This window comes from Scyliorhinus torazame, chromosome 23 (genome assembly GCF_047496885.1).
Source record: "Scyliorhinus torazame isolate Kashiwa2021f chromosome 23, sScyTor2.1, whole genome shotgun sequence".
Taxonomy (NCBI): Eukaryota; Metazoa; Chordata; class Chondrichthyes; order Carcharhiniformes; family Scyliorhinidae; genus Scyliorhinus; species Scyliorhinus torazame.
The window spans coordinates 54,325,082-54,343,552 of record NC_092729.1 but is presented as its reverse complement, the minus strand read 5'-3'; the positions used below and the strand labels follow the sequence as shown (position 1 = coordinate 54,343,552).

The 18,471-nt window shown below is 44.8% G+C and overlaps 1 protein-coding gene across 1 annotated transcript in view; it reads left to right on the top strand.

Annotated features, from left to right (window-relative positions):
- Nucleotides 1–18,086, top strand: part of LOC140399755 (uncharacterized) — a 31,503-nt gene extending 13,417 nt beyond the window's left edge. Inside the window, exons 2-7 of the mRNA XM_072489256.1 lie at nucleotides 1,130–1,426; nucleotides 2,505–2,600; nucleotides 5,542–5,569; nucleotides 8,628–8,671; nucleotides 9,592–9,632; nucleotides 16,573–18,086. Coding sequence (XP_072345357.1) covers nucleotides 1,130–1,426; nucleotides 2,505–2,600; nucleotides 5,542–5,569; nucleotides 8,628–8,671; nucleotides 9,592–9,632; nucleotides 16,573–16,644 — 578 coding nt within the window. The 3' untranslated portion in view covers nucleotides 16,645–18,086. The remainder of the gene's footprint in view (nucleotides 1–1,129; nucleotides 1,427–2,504; nucleotides 2,601–5,541; nucleotides 5,570–8,627; nucleotides 8,672–9,591; nucleotides 9,633–16,572) is intronic.
- The last annotated feature ends 385 nt before the right edge of the window (nucleotides 18,087–18,471 follow it).

Below are 18,471 nucleotides of genomic sequence, written 5' to 3'. Positions count from 1 at the left end.
AGTCTGGTGCACAGCATTGGAGACAAGTTAAAACTATTGTTGCACAAATATTTAGCAGAACTCCCTTTGTTACTCCATGTGCTTATTGCCAGAACACATATCAGTTATCTGTCTCTTTCAAGGATGTCATGCCAACGCGCTTTAAGGTCCACCTCCTCCTGCGCCTCATTTTTCTGCTCCATTTACTTTACATTCAAAACACTGTAAACCTGCCAATTCCCTGTCCAGTTCAACAGATGAGGATAGCGCATTTAATATTGTGAAGGAAAAGATAGGTAGATTTTTGAACAGTAGAGGAACTCAGGGTTATGATGAGCGGGCGCCTAAGTGGAACTGAGTCCACAAAAAGATTAGCCGTTATCTTATTGAATTGCGGAGCAGGCTCGAGCGGCCAGATGGCCCATTCCTGCCTCTAGAACATAGAACATAGAAAAATACAGCACAGAACAGGCCCTTCGGCCCACGATGTTGTGCCGAAACTTTGTCCTAGATTATGCATAGATTATCACCGAATCCACAGTGCAGAAGGAGGCCATCCAGCCCACCGAGTCCGCACCGGCCCCCGGAAAGAGCACCCTACCCAAGGTCAACACCTCCACCCAACACTAAGGGCAATTTTGGACACTAAGGGCAATTTATCAAGGCCAATCCACCTAACCTGCACATCTTTGGACTGTGGGAGGAAACCGGAGTACCCGGAGGAAACCCACGCACACACAGAACTGTGGGTGTAGGTACACCACGTAGACTGCACTAGTTCAATAAGTTAGCTCTCCACCACCTTGTCAAGGGGTAATACGTGCTGGTAATGAGCCGAGCCAGCGACACCCACATCCCATGAATGAATGAAAAAAACTCTTGTTCTCCTCATTCCTCCAACAGAATCGACTCAATTCATGTTCTCCTGCTTTAAAATTAATCAGTTGTGTTTCCTTCGCATTATACATCTCTGTGTCGTCTGTAAGTGCATCCCTCCTCGCTCCTCATTACACTCTCCTGCCTCGTCGCATCTGTGATTGTATTCATTTTAATTGTGCCGTTTTACCAAAGTTCAGATTATAATCCACTCCCGACAAGTCAGTAGTGAGTTTGCAATCAGTCGTCACTGTTCCTTTCTTTCTAATTGCAGATTTACATAAACCACATCTCTCAGTTGATTTGGATGGTGTTGGTGAGGGTGGAGATATCACTTTGAATTGTACAAGCCCCATGGAAAGTCCTGGCATTGCATTTTACTTATACAGGCAAGAAGAACCTCCTTTAGTCAGTGTCAAACCTCCTGATGAAGACAGACATGCTGTCACTTTCGCCATCAAGAATATCGACCACTCGAAAATAGGAAAATATACCTGTCAGTATGAAGCAAACATCAATGGAAGAAACCTATACTCGCCTTATAGTGACGCTGTCAGCATCACTGTTAGAGGTAAGTGAGATTGGCTGTCAATATATCCATCCGATTTTACTGAAGGTTTCGCCCTGTATTAATTTCAATATGCGATCCTGGTGACACTTGCTACTGTAATTAACAATTCAAACGTATGTGGGCATGGGAACATATTTTTCCCCTCCGCAGGTTTCCAATATTGACCCAATGGATTGTGAGCATCGCAGGTGTAACACACACAGAAGGTGGGAATAATGGAACATCTGTTTGATAGTTGGCACACGGTGGTATCCCATGAAGATTCTCATGACTTACAGTCAAAATGAGCAATCGGTCTGGTGTAAATGAAACGTAAAACCCCTTAAAATCAATGGATTGATTTGAACCCCATTGCTGATTAGCAGTTTTCACTGTGGCCCACTTTTTAAAAACTAGGAAAAACGGACTGATAATATCAAATTATCCAAATAATGTTAAACCAAAATAAAAACATTATAAAAGATATCACAAGGTCAGACAATGCTATATCATGTTACATGCAGAAGGGAAACGGCCAAATGTCCCGTTTTAACTGGAAGTTTTCAAAATAATAATGAGCTTTGATTGGTTACATAAGCAAAAGGTCTGTGCAGTGGCGAGGGAGTGTCTAAACAGGAGATGTTGATTGAACATCATTGACGAAACGAGCAGAGCTGAGATTATTATAGTGTCTCCTCTGTAGGCATTTTCTGTGACGTGGGGAATGCAGCTAGAAATGTTGGTGGAAGCATATTCAGTAACTTTCAAACGGAAACTGGAATATATACTGAATTAAAAGTTAATGGAGGATGAAGAACGAAACAGTTTGGTGGGAGATTGAGACTAATTGAATATGAGATTAAATGCGACAGCACAGATGTTATGGATCGAAGGATCTCCTCCTCGTTTAGATAATTGTGTGTTTCTACATCTAGTTTTCAACTTCTGTTTATTTTCTCTTCCTCTGGCCTGGAGAAACTGTTTGTGTCTGCAGTATTCCCGTCTCAATTAGTGTCCCAACACGTGTACCACATTGTTGACCTTGAGTAGAAGATGCTCATTCATAATGTTCTGTTCTTTCTCCCATTATCTCATTCAGAAAGTAAGTCTATTGCTCCCCTAGCGGCTGGTGTTGGTTCTGCTGCGGGTCTAATACTCATCCTGGCTCTCCTGGGCGCCTGCCTCTGGCGGAAAGGTAGGTCATACTCGGTATAACAACAGGTAAGTACATGCACCGACCAAGGTGAATGTCGCCTCTTCGTGAACACTATGAGCCAATTCGCTAAACAATCCAGCCAATTGGGCAACACGGTAGCACAAGTGGATAGCACTGTGGCTTCGCAGTGCCAGGGTCCCAGGATCGATGCCCCCGCTGGGTCACAGTCTGTGCGGAGTCTGCACGTTCTCCCCGTGTCTGCGAGGGTTTCCTCCAGTTGCTCTGGTTTCCTCCTACAGGTCAAAGACGTGCAAATTAGGTGGATTGGCCATGACAAATTGCCCTTAGTGACCCAAAAAGGTTCCAAGGGGTTATTGGGTTACGGGGATAGGGTGGAAGTATGGGCTTAAGTGGATCGGTGCAAACTCGATGTGCCTAATGACCTCCTTCTGCACTGTATGTTCTATGTTCTATATAATTGTCTCTGACATGCAGTGCATGTCGAGCATCACATAAAGGATGAGATAGCCAATGACGAATCTTGAAGAATCATAGGCAGAAAATAACCTTGTGCGGATGAGGAAGGCAACAGTAAATATCAACTGTTACTCGAAAATTCAGTGGCACTGTGTTCACGAGAGCTAAACGAGTGGCTGAGCTGGTGACTCAAAATCAGACAGCTGATATTGCACAGGTATTACTTTGCTATCACTTGCGACAGAACGTGCATATTGCTTTGGAGGATAAAAAAAAAAGCAAATGTCTACCCCAGCACTGTCAGATTACGAACAAAGGAGCGTGGGTTCAGAGAGGTGATTTTAAACACGGTGTTAAAAGAAGACATGATATGGAATCTGCAACATGACTGAAAAGACAAAGGAAGACAGCAACAAGTTGGTAAAATATAATCTTGTACATATATATGGAAATTGTTCAATCAGTGTTGAGATTAAGTAATGACTGCCAAGGACTATACTGGTGACGAATGGCTTGGCATCATTCACCCAATAGCTGGATGTTGCAATGGGCTGAGGGCACCGCAGCGACAATCTGGGGGATGTGTGAAATTGACTTCCTTGTCTGGAAGCATTTGACTGTCTAATAGGTACAGCTTCTCCACACCATTCTTCAATCCACTGATTCCTAGCCCACTGCCATCGGCCATTGTGTAACTCACATCAATTGAAATGGACATTGAGTTTGGTATCACCACACGCCCCACGTTTAGACCCATCCACTACATTAGACGCACCAACTGCTCAATGGACACTTGCCCATAGAAACCCCCACCACACTGGAATTTTCCAGGTCATTCCACTGAGTCCCACACTGGTTTCAGTTCGAACAGTGGACGCTCATGCCAACACCTCTGTCGGGAAGAAATTCCCTCACTTTGCAAACTTCCCCACATATCAAGACAATATTCTTTTGCAAGTGTTTAATTAATGTTCTTCTACTTGAATGTTTTCTATTGCTCATAAATCTTACTGCTCAAAGTCTCTTAAACAATCTACCATCCCAACAAATATACCAGAGTTTTCTTCGCCGAATGCTAGCCGGGATGTTATCATTTTTAAAAACCGTACATCTCTCAATTCCATTAATTCTTTATTCATTCCTCATACCGCTGACCTAAATGGGCTTCCAAACAGGAACTATTCTTTCTCATCCCCACTTCCAATCGCACCCTCGACATAGCTTTGAATCCAATGACTTGCTCTCCCTTGTCTGCATAACCACCTCTGCCAAGTTCTGAATTCACTCCGTCAACACCTTCATATTCATTACCCTCACCCAAACTCCAAACGAAATTGTTTAGTCGTGTAAATTGAACTTACACCGTCGTAATAATCACACACAGTGCCATCCACTGACACGACAGTGGGAATCACTTTGGATGGGACGTGAACTAATTCTTCAGGGCACTTTTTATAGAATCCCTACTGTTATGGGCTAGGCGGTTTCAGAACCCCAAAATGTATCATGGAGTTCAAACAACCTCCCGCTTTAATGTATTTTTGGCTTTTTCGAGCACACAACTTGTTCCCTAGAAGTAGGATTACAATTATGGACACGTGGGGTTTTAAACACAAAACAATGTTTATTCCATGAACTCAACTTAACATCTTAAATAAACATTTGATCTCTTAACACCCCTTACTTCAAAGATATCTCCGAAAATATTGCAACAGTAAATAATTCCTCAAAATGTTCCTTCAAACTTCCAAGAGACTTAACACCTTTAAACAGAATCACATCAGGTTAAAGGCTTTACTCTTATGAGTTTAAATCACCCAAATGATCCAGAGATAGTCTTTCATGGCAGAGATCCAGCTCACTGCAAACACAGACACTCCCAAGCTCTTTTCAATCTGCAAAACTAAACTGCAAAATGGCTGAACTGCACAGCTCCACCCACACTCTGACATCATTGTTTTCTTAAAGGTACATTGCTTAAACATCCATGTCTTAAAGGTACTCTCACATGACACTACAGTGCAGAAAGAGACCATTGGGCCCATCAAATCTACTTCGGCCGGTAGGAAGAGCACGCTACTTAAGCCCATGCCTCCACCCCATCTCTGTAACCCATTCATCCTATCTAAACTTTTGGATAGTAAGGGGCAATTTAGCATGGCAAACCCACCTGACCTGCACAGCTTTGGACGGTCGGAGAAAAAGCGGAACATCCAGAACAGCCCACGCAAAACGGGGAAATAATGGAAACCCCACGCAGACAGTCCTCGAAGCCGGAATTGAACCTGGGTCCCTGTCGCTGGGAGGCAGCAGTGCTAACCACTGTGCTACAATGCCGCTAAGATTCAGAATCAGCAGTCAAACAACCTGAAAGTCTCCATTCATATTTAGATTGGCTCTGGCGTCTCAAAGAGCCTCACTGCTCTTTGAAATTCTATGAAACTTCCTTTCCTGCAGACGCAGTATTGGTTCGCGGTTTCTAACCCGTGTGTTTCCTTCACAGGGAAAAGAAAAGAGAACAGTCAAACCAGGTGAGACCATTCCCGCTAATACTCAGTGACATGGGTCAGCCGAATGCTCAGAACGATTCGATGATTAGAAGAATGTGTGCTCTCTGGGTGCAGTGTGAATTGGTCTTTAAGATACGAGATTTAGCAACTTACATGTAAATAAGCATCTACCAGGCACACGCACACTGGAAAACACAATGACACAAAGAGACACGATTCATAAATCATAGATGCACCACGCACGTGCAATCATTCGAAATGACGCACTTACCTTCGCACTCATTCACTGTCATTCACTCATGGCCAAGGGCGGACATGTGACACAGTCACTCAGACACACAAAAGCACAAGCACGCCTACATTCACACACGCACACACTCGCGCACACCCTCACAAATTCTCATGCACAGTCACATTCACCCACACGTACCGATATGACACACACGCTTTCAGAATCTTAAATTCGCTCACACACATTTACACACGCACTCACAAATCCAGATACTCACACTCATACATGCAGAATGTAAATACAATCCACACTCCTACCTACACACTCACACCAATCTCGCAAGTGCACTATCACACACATAAATTCTCTCACGCACACACTCACAATTGCAGACTCAGACACGATCCACACACTCACATTCACACACTCAGACCATCAAACGCACCACATACTCACTCACACAGGCATCCATTGACACACAGACTCATGCGCATGATAGGAGGGATGTGAATGAACTGAAAATGGTGTGGAGGAAATTGACCATGATGAAAGCAAATTACTGTGGATTCTGGGACCGGAAACATAAATGGAAAATTTGTGGACACTCTCAGCTGGTCTGACAGCCTCTGTTGAGAGAGAAGGGAGTTGATGTTTTGAGTCTGGATGACTCTTTGTCAAAGCTGTGGGGAACTGGGAATAGGGTCAGATTTATACGTATTAATGGAGGGTCGGTGGGGGGGGGGAGGGGCGCGTGTGGCATTTGAGCTGGATAGAGCCCCAGTGAAATGTGGAGATTGAGAGAGATGTCATGGTAAGTAATATCAAAGAATGTAAAAGGGTTGACAAAGGTTAATAATGGTGCTGACAGTGACACATTGAGGGATTAGAATACATTAATGGTAGAACACAGGTATGTAGCGTGTGAAAGGGCAACTAGGAGCAAGTTGCATAGGCCAAGTTGGGTAGGCAGAGGGGGGGGGGGAACAATGGTGCGGAAAGAACATATCGATGGAAGAAACGAAAATACGTTGAGCGCGGGGATTCACTGGAACATAGTAGCAGGCCAAGGACGGACATGTGGACGTGAGCGCAGGACGGTGAGTTAAAATGTCAGCGATAGGAAGGTCTGGGTCCTACTTGTTGGCGGACCCATGGTGTTCTGCAAAGCGGTCACCCAGTCTGCGTTTAGTCTCTCTAATGTAGAGTAGGTTTCATTGGGGCAGCAAAAACAATAGGCCAGTTACACGTGAGCGCTGCATCACTTGAAAAGAGCGTTTAGTCATTTGTGTGCATGCAGAGGTGCAGTGGGAAGAGAATGAGGTATTTAGGGGTTGGGGGAGACCACAGTCTCCCGGATGGAACGGGCCCTCCGAAATGCTGACATGGGGAGTAACGGAAGATGTGTTTGACGGTGGCATAATGCTGGAGTTAGCAGAACTGGCTGATGATAATCCTTTGAATGTGGAGGGTGGCGGACGGAGGGGCGAGTGAGGACAAGGGAAACTTGTCATTTTTCTGGGAGGGGATTTACCAGGTTGTTGCTTGGGCTGGGTAGTTTTAGTTATGAAGAGCGGGAGACGTGGCTCGTGTTCCATGGAACTGATTGCACTGAGGGATGAATAAATGTAAATACGTTGACATAAATTTAAAAAAACGTGAGTGAAGTTGCAAGAAGAGCTCACAGTCAGAAGATGTTAAGTCCAGAAGGCTGCAACGTGCCTAATCGTAAGATGGTGTTGTTCCTCCAGTTTGCGCTGGGCTTCAGTGGACATTGCAGCAGGCTAAGGAAGGGCATGTGAATGTATAGAATTATGAGGGGTGCATATAGTGTAGACAGGAAGAAACGTTCCCCCTTGGTTAAGGCATCAATTGCGATGGGGGATAGTTTAAAGTAAGGGGCATGTGGTTTATTGGGGATGTGAGGAATAAAACTTTTTTACCCATGGGGTGGTCGGAGTTTTGAACTCATTGTCTGAATGTGTGATGGTGGCAAAGACATATGGAACAGAAAATGAGTATTTAGATGAACACTTCTGATTCAAGGAGACAAGGTTATGGGCCAAGTGGTGGAAAATCTGATTCGAAAAGATAGGCTTGGCCACCGCAGATGAGATAGGCTGAAAGGCCTTTCTGTACAGTATAACGTTATGATTCTATGGCTATGCACACTCATACACCACTCACACACTCACAAATCACTGTCACACACATACACACACGCACATGCGCAGTCACACATCCGCACAGCACCCAAACGCACATACCACTGACATAGTGACACACTCAAACACACACTCTCTTTCTCACATACACGCATACCTGTACACACATAATCAGACCGTCAACATAATCGCAGGCAGAGCTTCAAGAACGCACAAAACTTTCACATAAACACCCGCACTTAAATACTGACACAGGGACACACCCACGGAAACACGCACATGCACACACAGTAGCACTCAGACTCACCACAAGACACACAAACCCGCCAGTGTGCGTGCGCGTGCACAAACACACACACACACACAATTCAATATAATCTCAGGCTCTCACTCACACTGAAACTCATATATGCACACAACATGCACACCCTCAAGCACCGACACACATGCACATTCAAAAATGTTTTCGCGCACACATGTCCAAACACAACCCTTCAACTGATGTATTTAAATTTCAGTTATGGGCTGAAGCCGTGACACAGAAACATTTCTTGGCCATTCCAATTGTAGCGTATTTACACAATACACCGGAATAATCCCTACATCTCATTCAGTAACAGAGAATCTATCACCTGGGGTGATACCAGATGAAGAGGACTGAATGTTTTTTTTCTGTTACTTGAAGGGACACAGTGTCTCCTGCCGACCAAAGCGATGAACCTGTTACATGTGAGTTCAGATTTCCATTCTTACAGCAAGAATTGTCCTTTGTGTTCAGATATCTGTTGTCACCTCATGAATATGTAAGTGCAGAGATTCCCGACACAATTGTAGCACAGTTGTCAGGAATAAGCTAATGGATCAGCCGCACTGTTCTAATTGACATTGGCCATCTTTCTCTAAGTCCCAGTTAGTATAGGTGATCCAGAAAAAGCATTGAATGTGCTAGTGATCAATTCAGCTGGGTCTCTGATTGACATCAATATACAATAGTATATTGTGGTGTAATTGGATCATGCATGTGAAGGGTCCTTGGAGAGCAGTGTATCATTAAATGTAGCAACAAAAGTTAACATTTCTGAAAATAAACTCGAAAGTGGTTTTATTCTGAAAGGGTGGAACTGAAAAACATAGAAAGTGAAGCTAAATAAACAACCAGCCTTGGGCAGGAATGGAGTGTTGACTTCAATGTTGGTCAACAGATAGCAAAATGGTCAAACTAAATATATCTGAACAATTGAGTGAATCTAAAATCTGTGCATGGATGGTCATGGCAGGTTCGCATTGTTGCATAATTCTATTAGTGGTAATGGAAGGCTGAAGGGTTAATGACCACAGTTCTTCAACTTTTTGAGAGTATTTTCATGGAGAAATCACAGAAGGATGTGGCTGATTGTGGATCAGAGCAAACCCAGAGAACATTAAAATTAATGTCACAAATAAACTAAGTGTGAATTAAAAATGAGATTATTTAAAAGAAAAAGACAACGAATTTCATTTATATATTATTTGGAAAGCTAATTGGTCACAAATCATTTAAAAAAAAAATAGTCACACAACAGGTCACATGCAACTCATTAATGAATGGTCAAATATTCTGAGAGTTGAATCGTCAATGTGTTGTTTTCAAATTGTTTTGTTTCGTTTAGATGCTGTTCTTAACCTACAATCTGAACCGGAGAGTAATAAGGTAAGTTCTACTTGGCTCTGAGAGTGTATGTGAGGGGGGATGCATGTGACTTGTGTGTGTGGGAGAGTATGTGCGCGCAAGATTGTGCACCTGGTGGGGGTGGATGTTCGGGTATATGTGTGCCTTAGTGTGTGCGTGAGGGATAGTGTAGTATGTTTGAGTGGGTATGTTTGAGTTGTGTGTGTGTGGAGGAGGGAGCCTGTATGTGCGTTCGAGTGTGTGAGTGGGGGTGTCTGAGTTTGCATCTGGACGTGTCAGGGAGAGTATGTTTGGTTTGTGTGCTAGGGAGAGTATGTTTTTTGAGTGTGTAAGGGAGTGTCTGTGTCTGCAGGTGCGTGTTAGGGGCAGTGTGTGTGCTTGCATGTGTGTTTGCGAGGGAGGGTTTGTGAGTGCATGAGTGTGTGTGCTTGAGTCTGTATGCGAGTGATATTGTGCGTGCTTGAGTGTGTGACAGGGTAAATATGTGTATGTTTCAGTGTGTCTACGTGGGTGTGTCTGAGTGTTCGTGAGGATGACTGTGTGTTTGACTGGTGGTGTCTGTTTGTCTGTGTGTAATAGAGAGTGTGTGTAGTTTACCTGTGTGCCCAAGGGAAAGTGCATGTGGTTCAGTGTGTATTTGTGGGAGAATGTTTGTGTGCGAGAGGGTAAGAGTGAGTGTGTGTGTGTGCTTGAATGTGTATTTGTGGGAGTGTGTGTCCATTGAAGAGTGTGTGTGAGATATGGAGCGCACATGCTTGAGTGTGTATTTAGGGAGCAAGGCCAACAGCGTTCGTTGAATTCCAGTTCAGACTGACGCCATTCATGAAGGCACCACATTCTCAACCTCGCCCTCCGCCTGAGGCGTGGTGAACTTCAGGTTCCATCACCACCAGTCAGCCCCCTCAAAGGGGACAGCAGCCTGAAGTGAACTGGCACAGTGGCGACATTACTGTTTTTCAACTTCATAAGGAGTTGAATGTGCGTATCTTTGTGTGCACCTGCGGGAGAATGTGTTTGTGTTTTCGTATGTAACTTAGTATATATCTGTTTCTGTGTCTGTAAAAGACAATATGTGAGTGTTTGCAAAGTGTATTCTTTGATGCTCTTTTTATTTCGTTCATTCTTTATCAAATAACGTGCTGCCTTGCATCACTGAACCTTTTCTTGCGTTTGCACACAATAATTCTCTTTCCCCTCAATAGATGTTCATTACAATACATGGTGTGTCCATCATATTTTGATTTGCCTTCAACATGCCACCGAACTTTATGGAGCTAAGAGAATCGAACGGATATGAATTTGTCTAAATATGTTAGACAGCTGATCCTCAGTAAATAGAGAATTATCGAGCAGTGATGTGTTCAGCTACCCTTTACAGGGCATGGAGTGGATTGAACGTGTATTTCTAATTATTGCAGCTGTGTGTAGAGAACAGAAAACTTTATCATCTGGACATGCATGTTTCTATTGTTTTCATTGAGCAGGTGTGAACATCTAATGTCCTGCACCAACAATCATTGAGCCCACCTTGAATGTCAAGTTCTCCCGACCATTAACCTTGAAGCAGAATTCTAATTGTACTGTGCATTGGCAATAATAATACTCTTTATTTTTACAAGTAGGCTTACATCAACACTGCAATGAAGTTACTGTGACAAGCCCCTAGTCGCCACATTCCGGCGCCCCTTCGGGTAAACAGGGAGAAATCAGAATGTCGAATTCTCCTAACAAGCACGTCTTTCGGGACGTGTGGGAGGAAACCGGATCACCCGGAGGAAACCTCGCAGCCACGGGGAGAACGTGCAGACTCCGCACAGGTCCGCACAGACAGTGACACAAATCGGGAATCGAAACTGGGGCCCAGGCGTTGTGGAGCAAGATGCTAACCACTGTGATACCATGCCGCTCAAGATCACACCTGCCCAGTTTCTTGTACCTAACTTCAGGATGGACATAATTGTATGGGAGGCAGTTCAGGGAACGTTCACGAACACAACTCTGGGGTAAAGGGGATAAGGCTGATGAGGAACGGTTAACCAAATCAGGCCTGTACCCAGTGTGTTTACAGAATTGCGAGGTGTCTTTAACATACAATGTCTGGGCTAACACGGTGGCGCAGTAGGTTAGCCCTTCTGTCTCACGGCGCTGAGGTCCCAGGTTCGATTCCGGCTCCAGGTCGGTGGCCAGATGCAGTTTGCACATTCACCCCGTATTTGGATGGGTTTCGCCCCCATAACCTAAAGATGTGCAGGGTAGGTGGATTGGCCACGCTAAGTTGCCCCTTCATTGGAAACAAATAATTGGGTACTCTAAATTTATATTTAAAATACATCGAACTGTCTGTGTGCAGGGGTGCGCTATGTATGGATGAGGTGCAGCGTGATAGGGTAGCTGCGAAGGCAGTGCTTCGACTAGTGTGGTATCTAAATTATGGGGGTCGGAGGTTGGATGCACAGGTTCATAATAAGGAGTCCACCACTGTATCCGGAGATAAGGCGGAATGCTGTCTCTCACAGGGTCATTAGAAACTGGAATTTTCTCCCCCAGAGAGCAGTAGACATTTGGATATTGAATATATTCGCGACTGAGTTACATTTATTTCTGAAAGACAAGAGAGTCGAGGGGTGGTGGGGCGGGGCCGGGGGCAGTCAGGAAGTGGAGGTAAGGGGGAAATCAGATCACCCCGCTCCTATCGAATGGAGGAGCAGGCTGGAGGTACCGAATGGCCTATTCCTGATCCTATTCCATTCGTTGTCATAAGACCATAAGACCACAAGACATAGGAGCAGAATTAGGCCACTCGGCCCATCGAGTCTGCTCCGCCATTCAATCATGGCTGATATTTTCCTAATTCCCATTCTCCTGCCTTCTCCCCATAACCCCTGATCCCCTTATTAATCAAGAACCTATCTATCTCCACCTTAAAGACACTCAGCGATTTGGCCTCCACAGCCTTCTGCGGCAAAGAGTTCCGCAGATTCACCACCCTCTGGCGGAAGAAATTCCTCCTCATCTCTATTTTAAAGGATCGTCCTTTTAATCTGAGAAGGGGTGCTCTGGTTCTAGTTTTTCCTACAAGTGGAAACATCCTCACCACGTCCACTCTATCCTCGCCTCGCACTATCTGGTACGTTTCAATAAAATCCCCTCTCATCCTTCTAAACTTCAACGAGTACAGACCCAGAGACCTCAAACGTTCCTGAAACGTCAAGTTCTTCATTCCAGGGGTCATTCTTGTGAACCTCCTCTGGACCCTTTCCAAGGCCCAGCACATCCTTCCCTAGATATGGGGCCCCAAACTGCTCACAATACTCCAATTGGGGTCTGACCAGAGACTTATACAGCTTCAGAAGTACAGCCGTGGTCTTATAGAATAGAATAGAATCATAGAAGTTTACAGCATGGAAACAGGCCCTTCGGCCCAACCAGTCATGCCGCTCAGTTTTTACCATTAAGCTAGTCCCAGTTGCCCGCACTTGGCCCATAACCCTCTGTACCCACCTTACCCATGTAACTATCTAAATGATTTTTAAAAGTCAAAATTGTACCCGCCTCTACTACTACCTCTGGCAGCCCATTCCAGACACTCACTACCCTCTGAGTGAAGAAATTGCCCCTCTGGGCCCTTCTGAATCTTTCCCTTCTCACCTTAAACCTATGCCCTCTAGTTTTAGACTCCCCTACCTTTGGGAAAAGATGTTGACTATCTACCTTATCTATGCCCCTCATTATTTTATAGACCTCTATAATATCACCCCTAAGCCTCCTACGCTCCAGGGAAAAAAGTCCCAGTCTATCCAGCCTCTCCTTATAACTCAAACCATCAAGTCCCGGCAACATCCTAGTAAATCCTTTCTGCACTCTTTCTAGTTTAATAATATCCTTTCTATAATAGGGTGACCAGAACTGCACACAGTATTCCAAGTGTGGCCGTACTCCTCTTGACATGCTAACATTGCATTTGCCTTCTTAACTGCCGACTGAACCTGCACGTTAACCTTACGAGAATCTTGAAAAAGGACTCCCAAGTCCCTTTGTGCTTCTGCTTTCCTAAGCATCTTCCCATTTAGAAAATAGTCTATCCCGAGATTACTCCTTCCAATGTGCATAACCTCACACTTTTCCACATTGTATTTCATTTGCCTCTTCATTGCCCACTGTCGTTGCTGGTCCAAGTCCTTCTGCAGCCCCATTGCTTCCTCAATACTACCTGTCCCTCTTTGTAGCGTCTGCAAACTGAGCAACACTGATCACTATCTTCTCCCAGATCATTAATGTATATTGTAAAACGTTGTGGTCCCAGTACAGACCCCTGAGGCACACCACTAGTCACCGGCTGCCATTCTGAAAAAGACCCCTTTATCCGCACTCTCTGCCTTCTGCCAGTCAGCCAATTCTCTATCCACGCCAGCATATTACCCTTAACACCATGGGCTTTTAACTTATTTAACAGTCTCATGTGCGGCACCTTGTCAAAGGCCTTCTGGAAATCTAAATAAGTGACGTCCCTGATTCTCCTTTGTCTAACTTGCTTGTTACCTCCTCAAAGATCTCTAACAGATTTGTCGGACACGAACTCCCTTTGACAAAGCCTTGTTGCCTCAGTCCTATTTTACCAAGCACTTCTAAGTACTCTGTGGTTTCAGCTTTAATAACAGACTCCAAAATCTTACCAATGACCGAAGTCAGGCTAACCGGCCAATACTTTCCCATCTTCTGCCTCGCTCCCTCCTTAAACAGGGGTGTTATATTAGCCACCTTCCAGTCCTCTGAGAGCCTTCCTGCCTCCAGTGATTCCTGAAAGATCATCACCACTGCCTCCACAATCTCCTCAGCTATCTCTTTTAGAACGTGGGGTGTAGTCCATCCGGCCCAGATGACTTATCCACCTTTAGTCCTTTCACTTTCCCCAGAACATTCTCCTTAGTAATGATCACTGCCCTCACCTCTGCCCCCTGGACTCCTGGAGCTCTGGCATCCGACTGGTGTCTTCCACCGTCATGACCTTGTGACGATTGATTCTCGAGCCCCGTTTCCCTCTATCAGGATGTGTCCCTTTGAGGCCTGGAAGGCGGGATGTGGCTTCTTATCACCGCTTATCACGTCGCGTAATGTTCTTTCTCTGTCGAGTCAGCACGGCAGCACAAGTGATTAGCACTGTGGCTTCACAGCACCAGAGACCCAGGTTCGATTCCCTGCTTTTCTGGTCTGCACCCTCTCTAGTGCAATCACAGCCTTCCTGTCGTGTGGCGACCGGGACTGCACGCAATACTGCAGTGCGGAGTCTGCACGTTCTCCACGTGTCTGCGTGGGTTTCCTCCGCGTGCACGGGTTTCCTCTCTCAGTCCAAAGACGTGCAGGTTAGGTGGACTGGCCATGATAAATTGCCCTGAGTGACCAAAAAAGGTTTGGAAGGGTTGTTGAGTGACGGGGATAGGGTGGAAGTGCGGGCTTAAGTGGGTCGCTGCAGACTCGATGAGCCGAATGGCTTCCTTCTGCACTGTATGTACCATGCGTTCGTTTTTGTTAGTATGAAATCCAGCATCGCTCCTGAGCTAATACCTTCAGTGGAAACAGTTCGCAGACCGTCAGTCATAACTAAAACGGAAAATGGTAATAACACTCAGCTCGTCTGGAAAAATCTAGGGAGAGACAAACAGAGTTAATGTTTCGATTTCCAATGACTCGTCAGAGAAATAGAGATGGTGGGGTAAGTGATGGATTATGTATTGTTTCAGAAGAACTCGATTATTTGGGTCAGATTGGAAGATCAGACGTAGGGGGAATTTGTCAAATATGTAATGGGAAAAGACAAAGACTGTTATTGGCAGTGCTCAAGCCAAAAGAGGTGGTAATGGCGACAGAGAAGTAATTGAGCATGTACTGTTAATAGGATAACAAGGATCCCCGTTTTGTGAATGAAAAACTCAAGAGCAAGGGACAGAGGGCACCGTGGGCTGGAGGTGGGTCTTTGGGAAAAGCGGAAGGGATTTAAAAGGGTCAAGGTGGATACGTAGAATTATACAGCACGGAAGTGGGTCCACTGCCCCTCATGTTTGTACTGGCCATCAAGCACCTATTTACTCAAGTCCGATAATTCAGTACTTTAACTGTAGTCCTGCATGCTATGGCGATTCAAGTGTCATCTAAATGCTTCGAAAATGTTTCGAGGGCTACCGCCTTTACCGTACTTTCAGATTCACTTCCCTTTGGACGAAAAACGGCTTGCCTCAAATCCGCACTAAATCTCCTGTTTCTAAACTTACATCTCCTGCTCCAGGCTCTTGATCCCTCTACTAGGGGTAATTATTCTTCCTACCTACTCTATCTCTGACCTCATAATTATACACGCGTGTCGCACCCCCTCGCCCTCCGCCCAGCATGCTCTGCCCTACGGAGCACAGCCCAAGCCTAAACACTCTCTCTACAAAGTTTCGGCCGAGGAAAGATCCTACTGTTCTGGTCTTCACAGCCTTCCTATCGTGTGACGGCCGGAATTAGCCTCGGCTAATAAAGACAAGTATCCCATGTCTGCTATTACCCACCTCACCTACCCGTTGTTTTGCCTTCAGCAATACATCTACCTACACACCAATACTCTTCTGGCACTTTGTACGTCCTAGCGCTGTACTATCCATTGTGCATTCCCATTCCTTGTGAGTCCTCCCAGAGTGCAGCATCTCACACTTTTCCCGGTTAAATTCAAAGATGGAGGGCGAAAGTTCACAGTGTGAAGTCGTTGAAGTCAATGTTGAGTTCAGAGTGTGGTAATTGGCCAGTCGGAAGATGTGTTGCTGTTTCTCCAGTTGTGAATATTTAGCATTGAGCCAATTCCCCCAGTAACAACTGTTCCACCTTGCTGTTGAATGTTTGACACTCTTGTGCCACCTTGGTATCCGAACAGAATTCTGCGGAACTTACGTAAGACTTTCAAACAATTGACAGAACTTATTTATTTCAGGCCCAGCGTCAGCGAGGCATCGCGCAAGCTCAGGGCGACGACTCAACATTCTACGCAACGGTGAAGCTGTAGAGCTTTGGCAGGGATCCTGGACCCTCCGCAAGAAATCCAGGAGTTAGCTACCCAATGACAAGCAACATGTCACCCAATTCAATATTGTCAAAGGAAACTCGTTGTTTACCGGGAGGTATTCAGAGAGAGATCAAACTTCTTGAGACGTTCATCTCCACTCCTTTATTGAATCTATTAAGGGCCTGGGGACATTCTGCTTCTCTATGTTGCTGATATTGAATTTAATCTGTTCTGTCTAACTTCCTCTTCTCCATAAATATTAATGGCAGTAGCTAAGAATATTGAAACATCCAAAATTGTCTCCAACTGTCCTCCTCCATCAAGAGTCCTTTGAGTCAACGAGTTCCCAATTTTCAGTTTCTCAATTTAATTTCTGGACTGACTATCGTTAGAGTAATGTCTTCTGCTGTATAGATTCTCCAATCAGAGCTAATGGCGTATCTGCCTCTATCTTATGAAATAGGTTTAACATTGTAACCACCACAAACTGATCACCTATCGATTTTCTCTCCTCAACTGAATCATAGCTATTCTCATTACTTTACATTCAGAGCAAAGGAGCAGCTGTGCTCTTCCAACTTTAAGAGCAATGTGTCTCTACTGAGGTGCACTGACCAGAACACAACACGTGCATCACAGGTTGGATCGTACTATGCTTCTGCGGACCTGGAGCTGGAGCGGACAGCTCTTTCCAATTTACAACTATGAGAGCATTGGGACTGTGTCACTGCCTCCGTGTCGCAGCATGCTGCCTTCTACCGGCTCCGAGAATGTGACCTCTCTGCTAATCAGCATATTATTGTCTGCACAATTGACAGAGTCGGCACGGAGCCCATCATGCACTCAGGTAGTAAAAACGGAGATTGTGGGAAAAGGAAGCTTCTTCTCAAGGACCATTTCTCTCATTGTGTTGTGGGAATTAAAATGGATTTAGGAAGTTACAGGAACATTGATGTCCTCCTTTTGCTGATAGATTTCACTCCAATACAATGCTGAGTCACACCTGAGCTGAATGGCAGAAGGCAAGTCTGGAGAGTGTAATCAGATGACACATACGGACTGGGAATTAATCCCTTCCATTGATTGCAATGAGTTTCTGTCCTTTGAGAATTATGGGATTGCTCCCTTCCTCCACAAGATAGTCCTTCCTGTTGAAAGACCAGGCTGTTCTAAGCACATTGAAGTTTAAGAGCCAATGTCCATTACAATCGCACTCATTGTTTATTTTTGGGGACGCCTATGTTCTCCAGTTATAGTTATTTAAGGTGCTTTGATCGATTCATTGTTTCTGAGTAGACATTTGCTCATGTCTATTGCGGCGGAAGGTTTTTTTTACAGTTATACTTACTTGAGGTGATTTGAAGATTTGTAATTTGCTGCGACTATGTTTTGAAACGACACTTATCGTTGAGGTTCTCAATAAATGCCCCAAACTTTCACAATGTCATGGTCTGGTGTGGTTCTGTTTACCAGAACACGGTCAAAGTGTCTCGTCAGGATTAGTCCTGGCACCATTTACGTGGTGTATGCAGAATCAATTCATTGAAGCGGGACATGACATTCGGAGGTCCGGTCAGCTTTGATTTGGACAGGAACATATCATCTAATATATCAATAAACTTGCCTCTTAACTGGAAAATAACTTAAAACAGAGATACAGGCGCGACATCACAGTTTGCTCCGCCCAGCGCAGCCCACATCCCTCCAATAAATAAAATCAAACTTACCCACATAATTGAACCTCCTCATTCCTGAAAGCCTCCCTTTACATGTTTAGTGCCAACTCGTTAAAACATTCATCTCCGTCCTAAAGTCCAGCATCTTGAA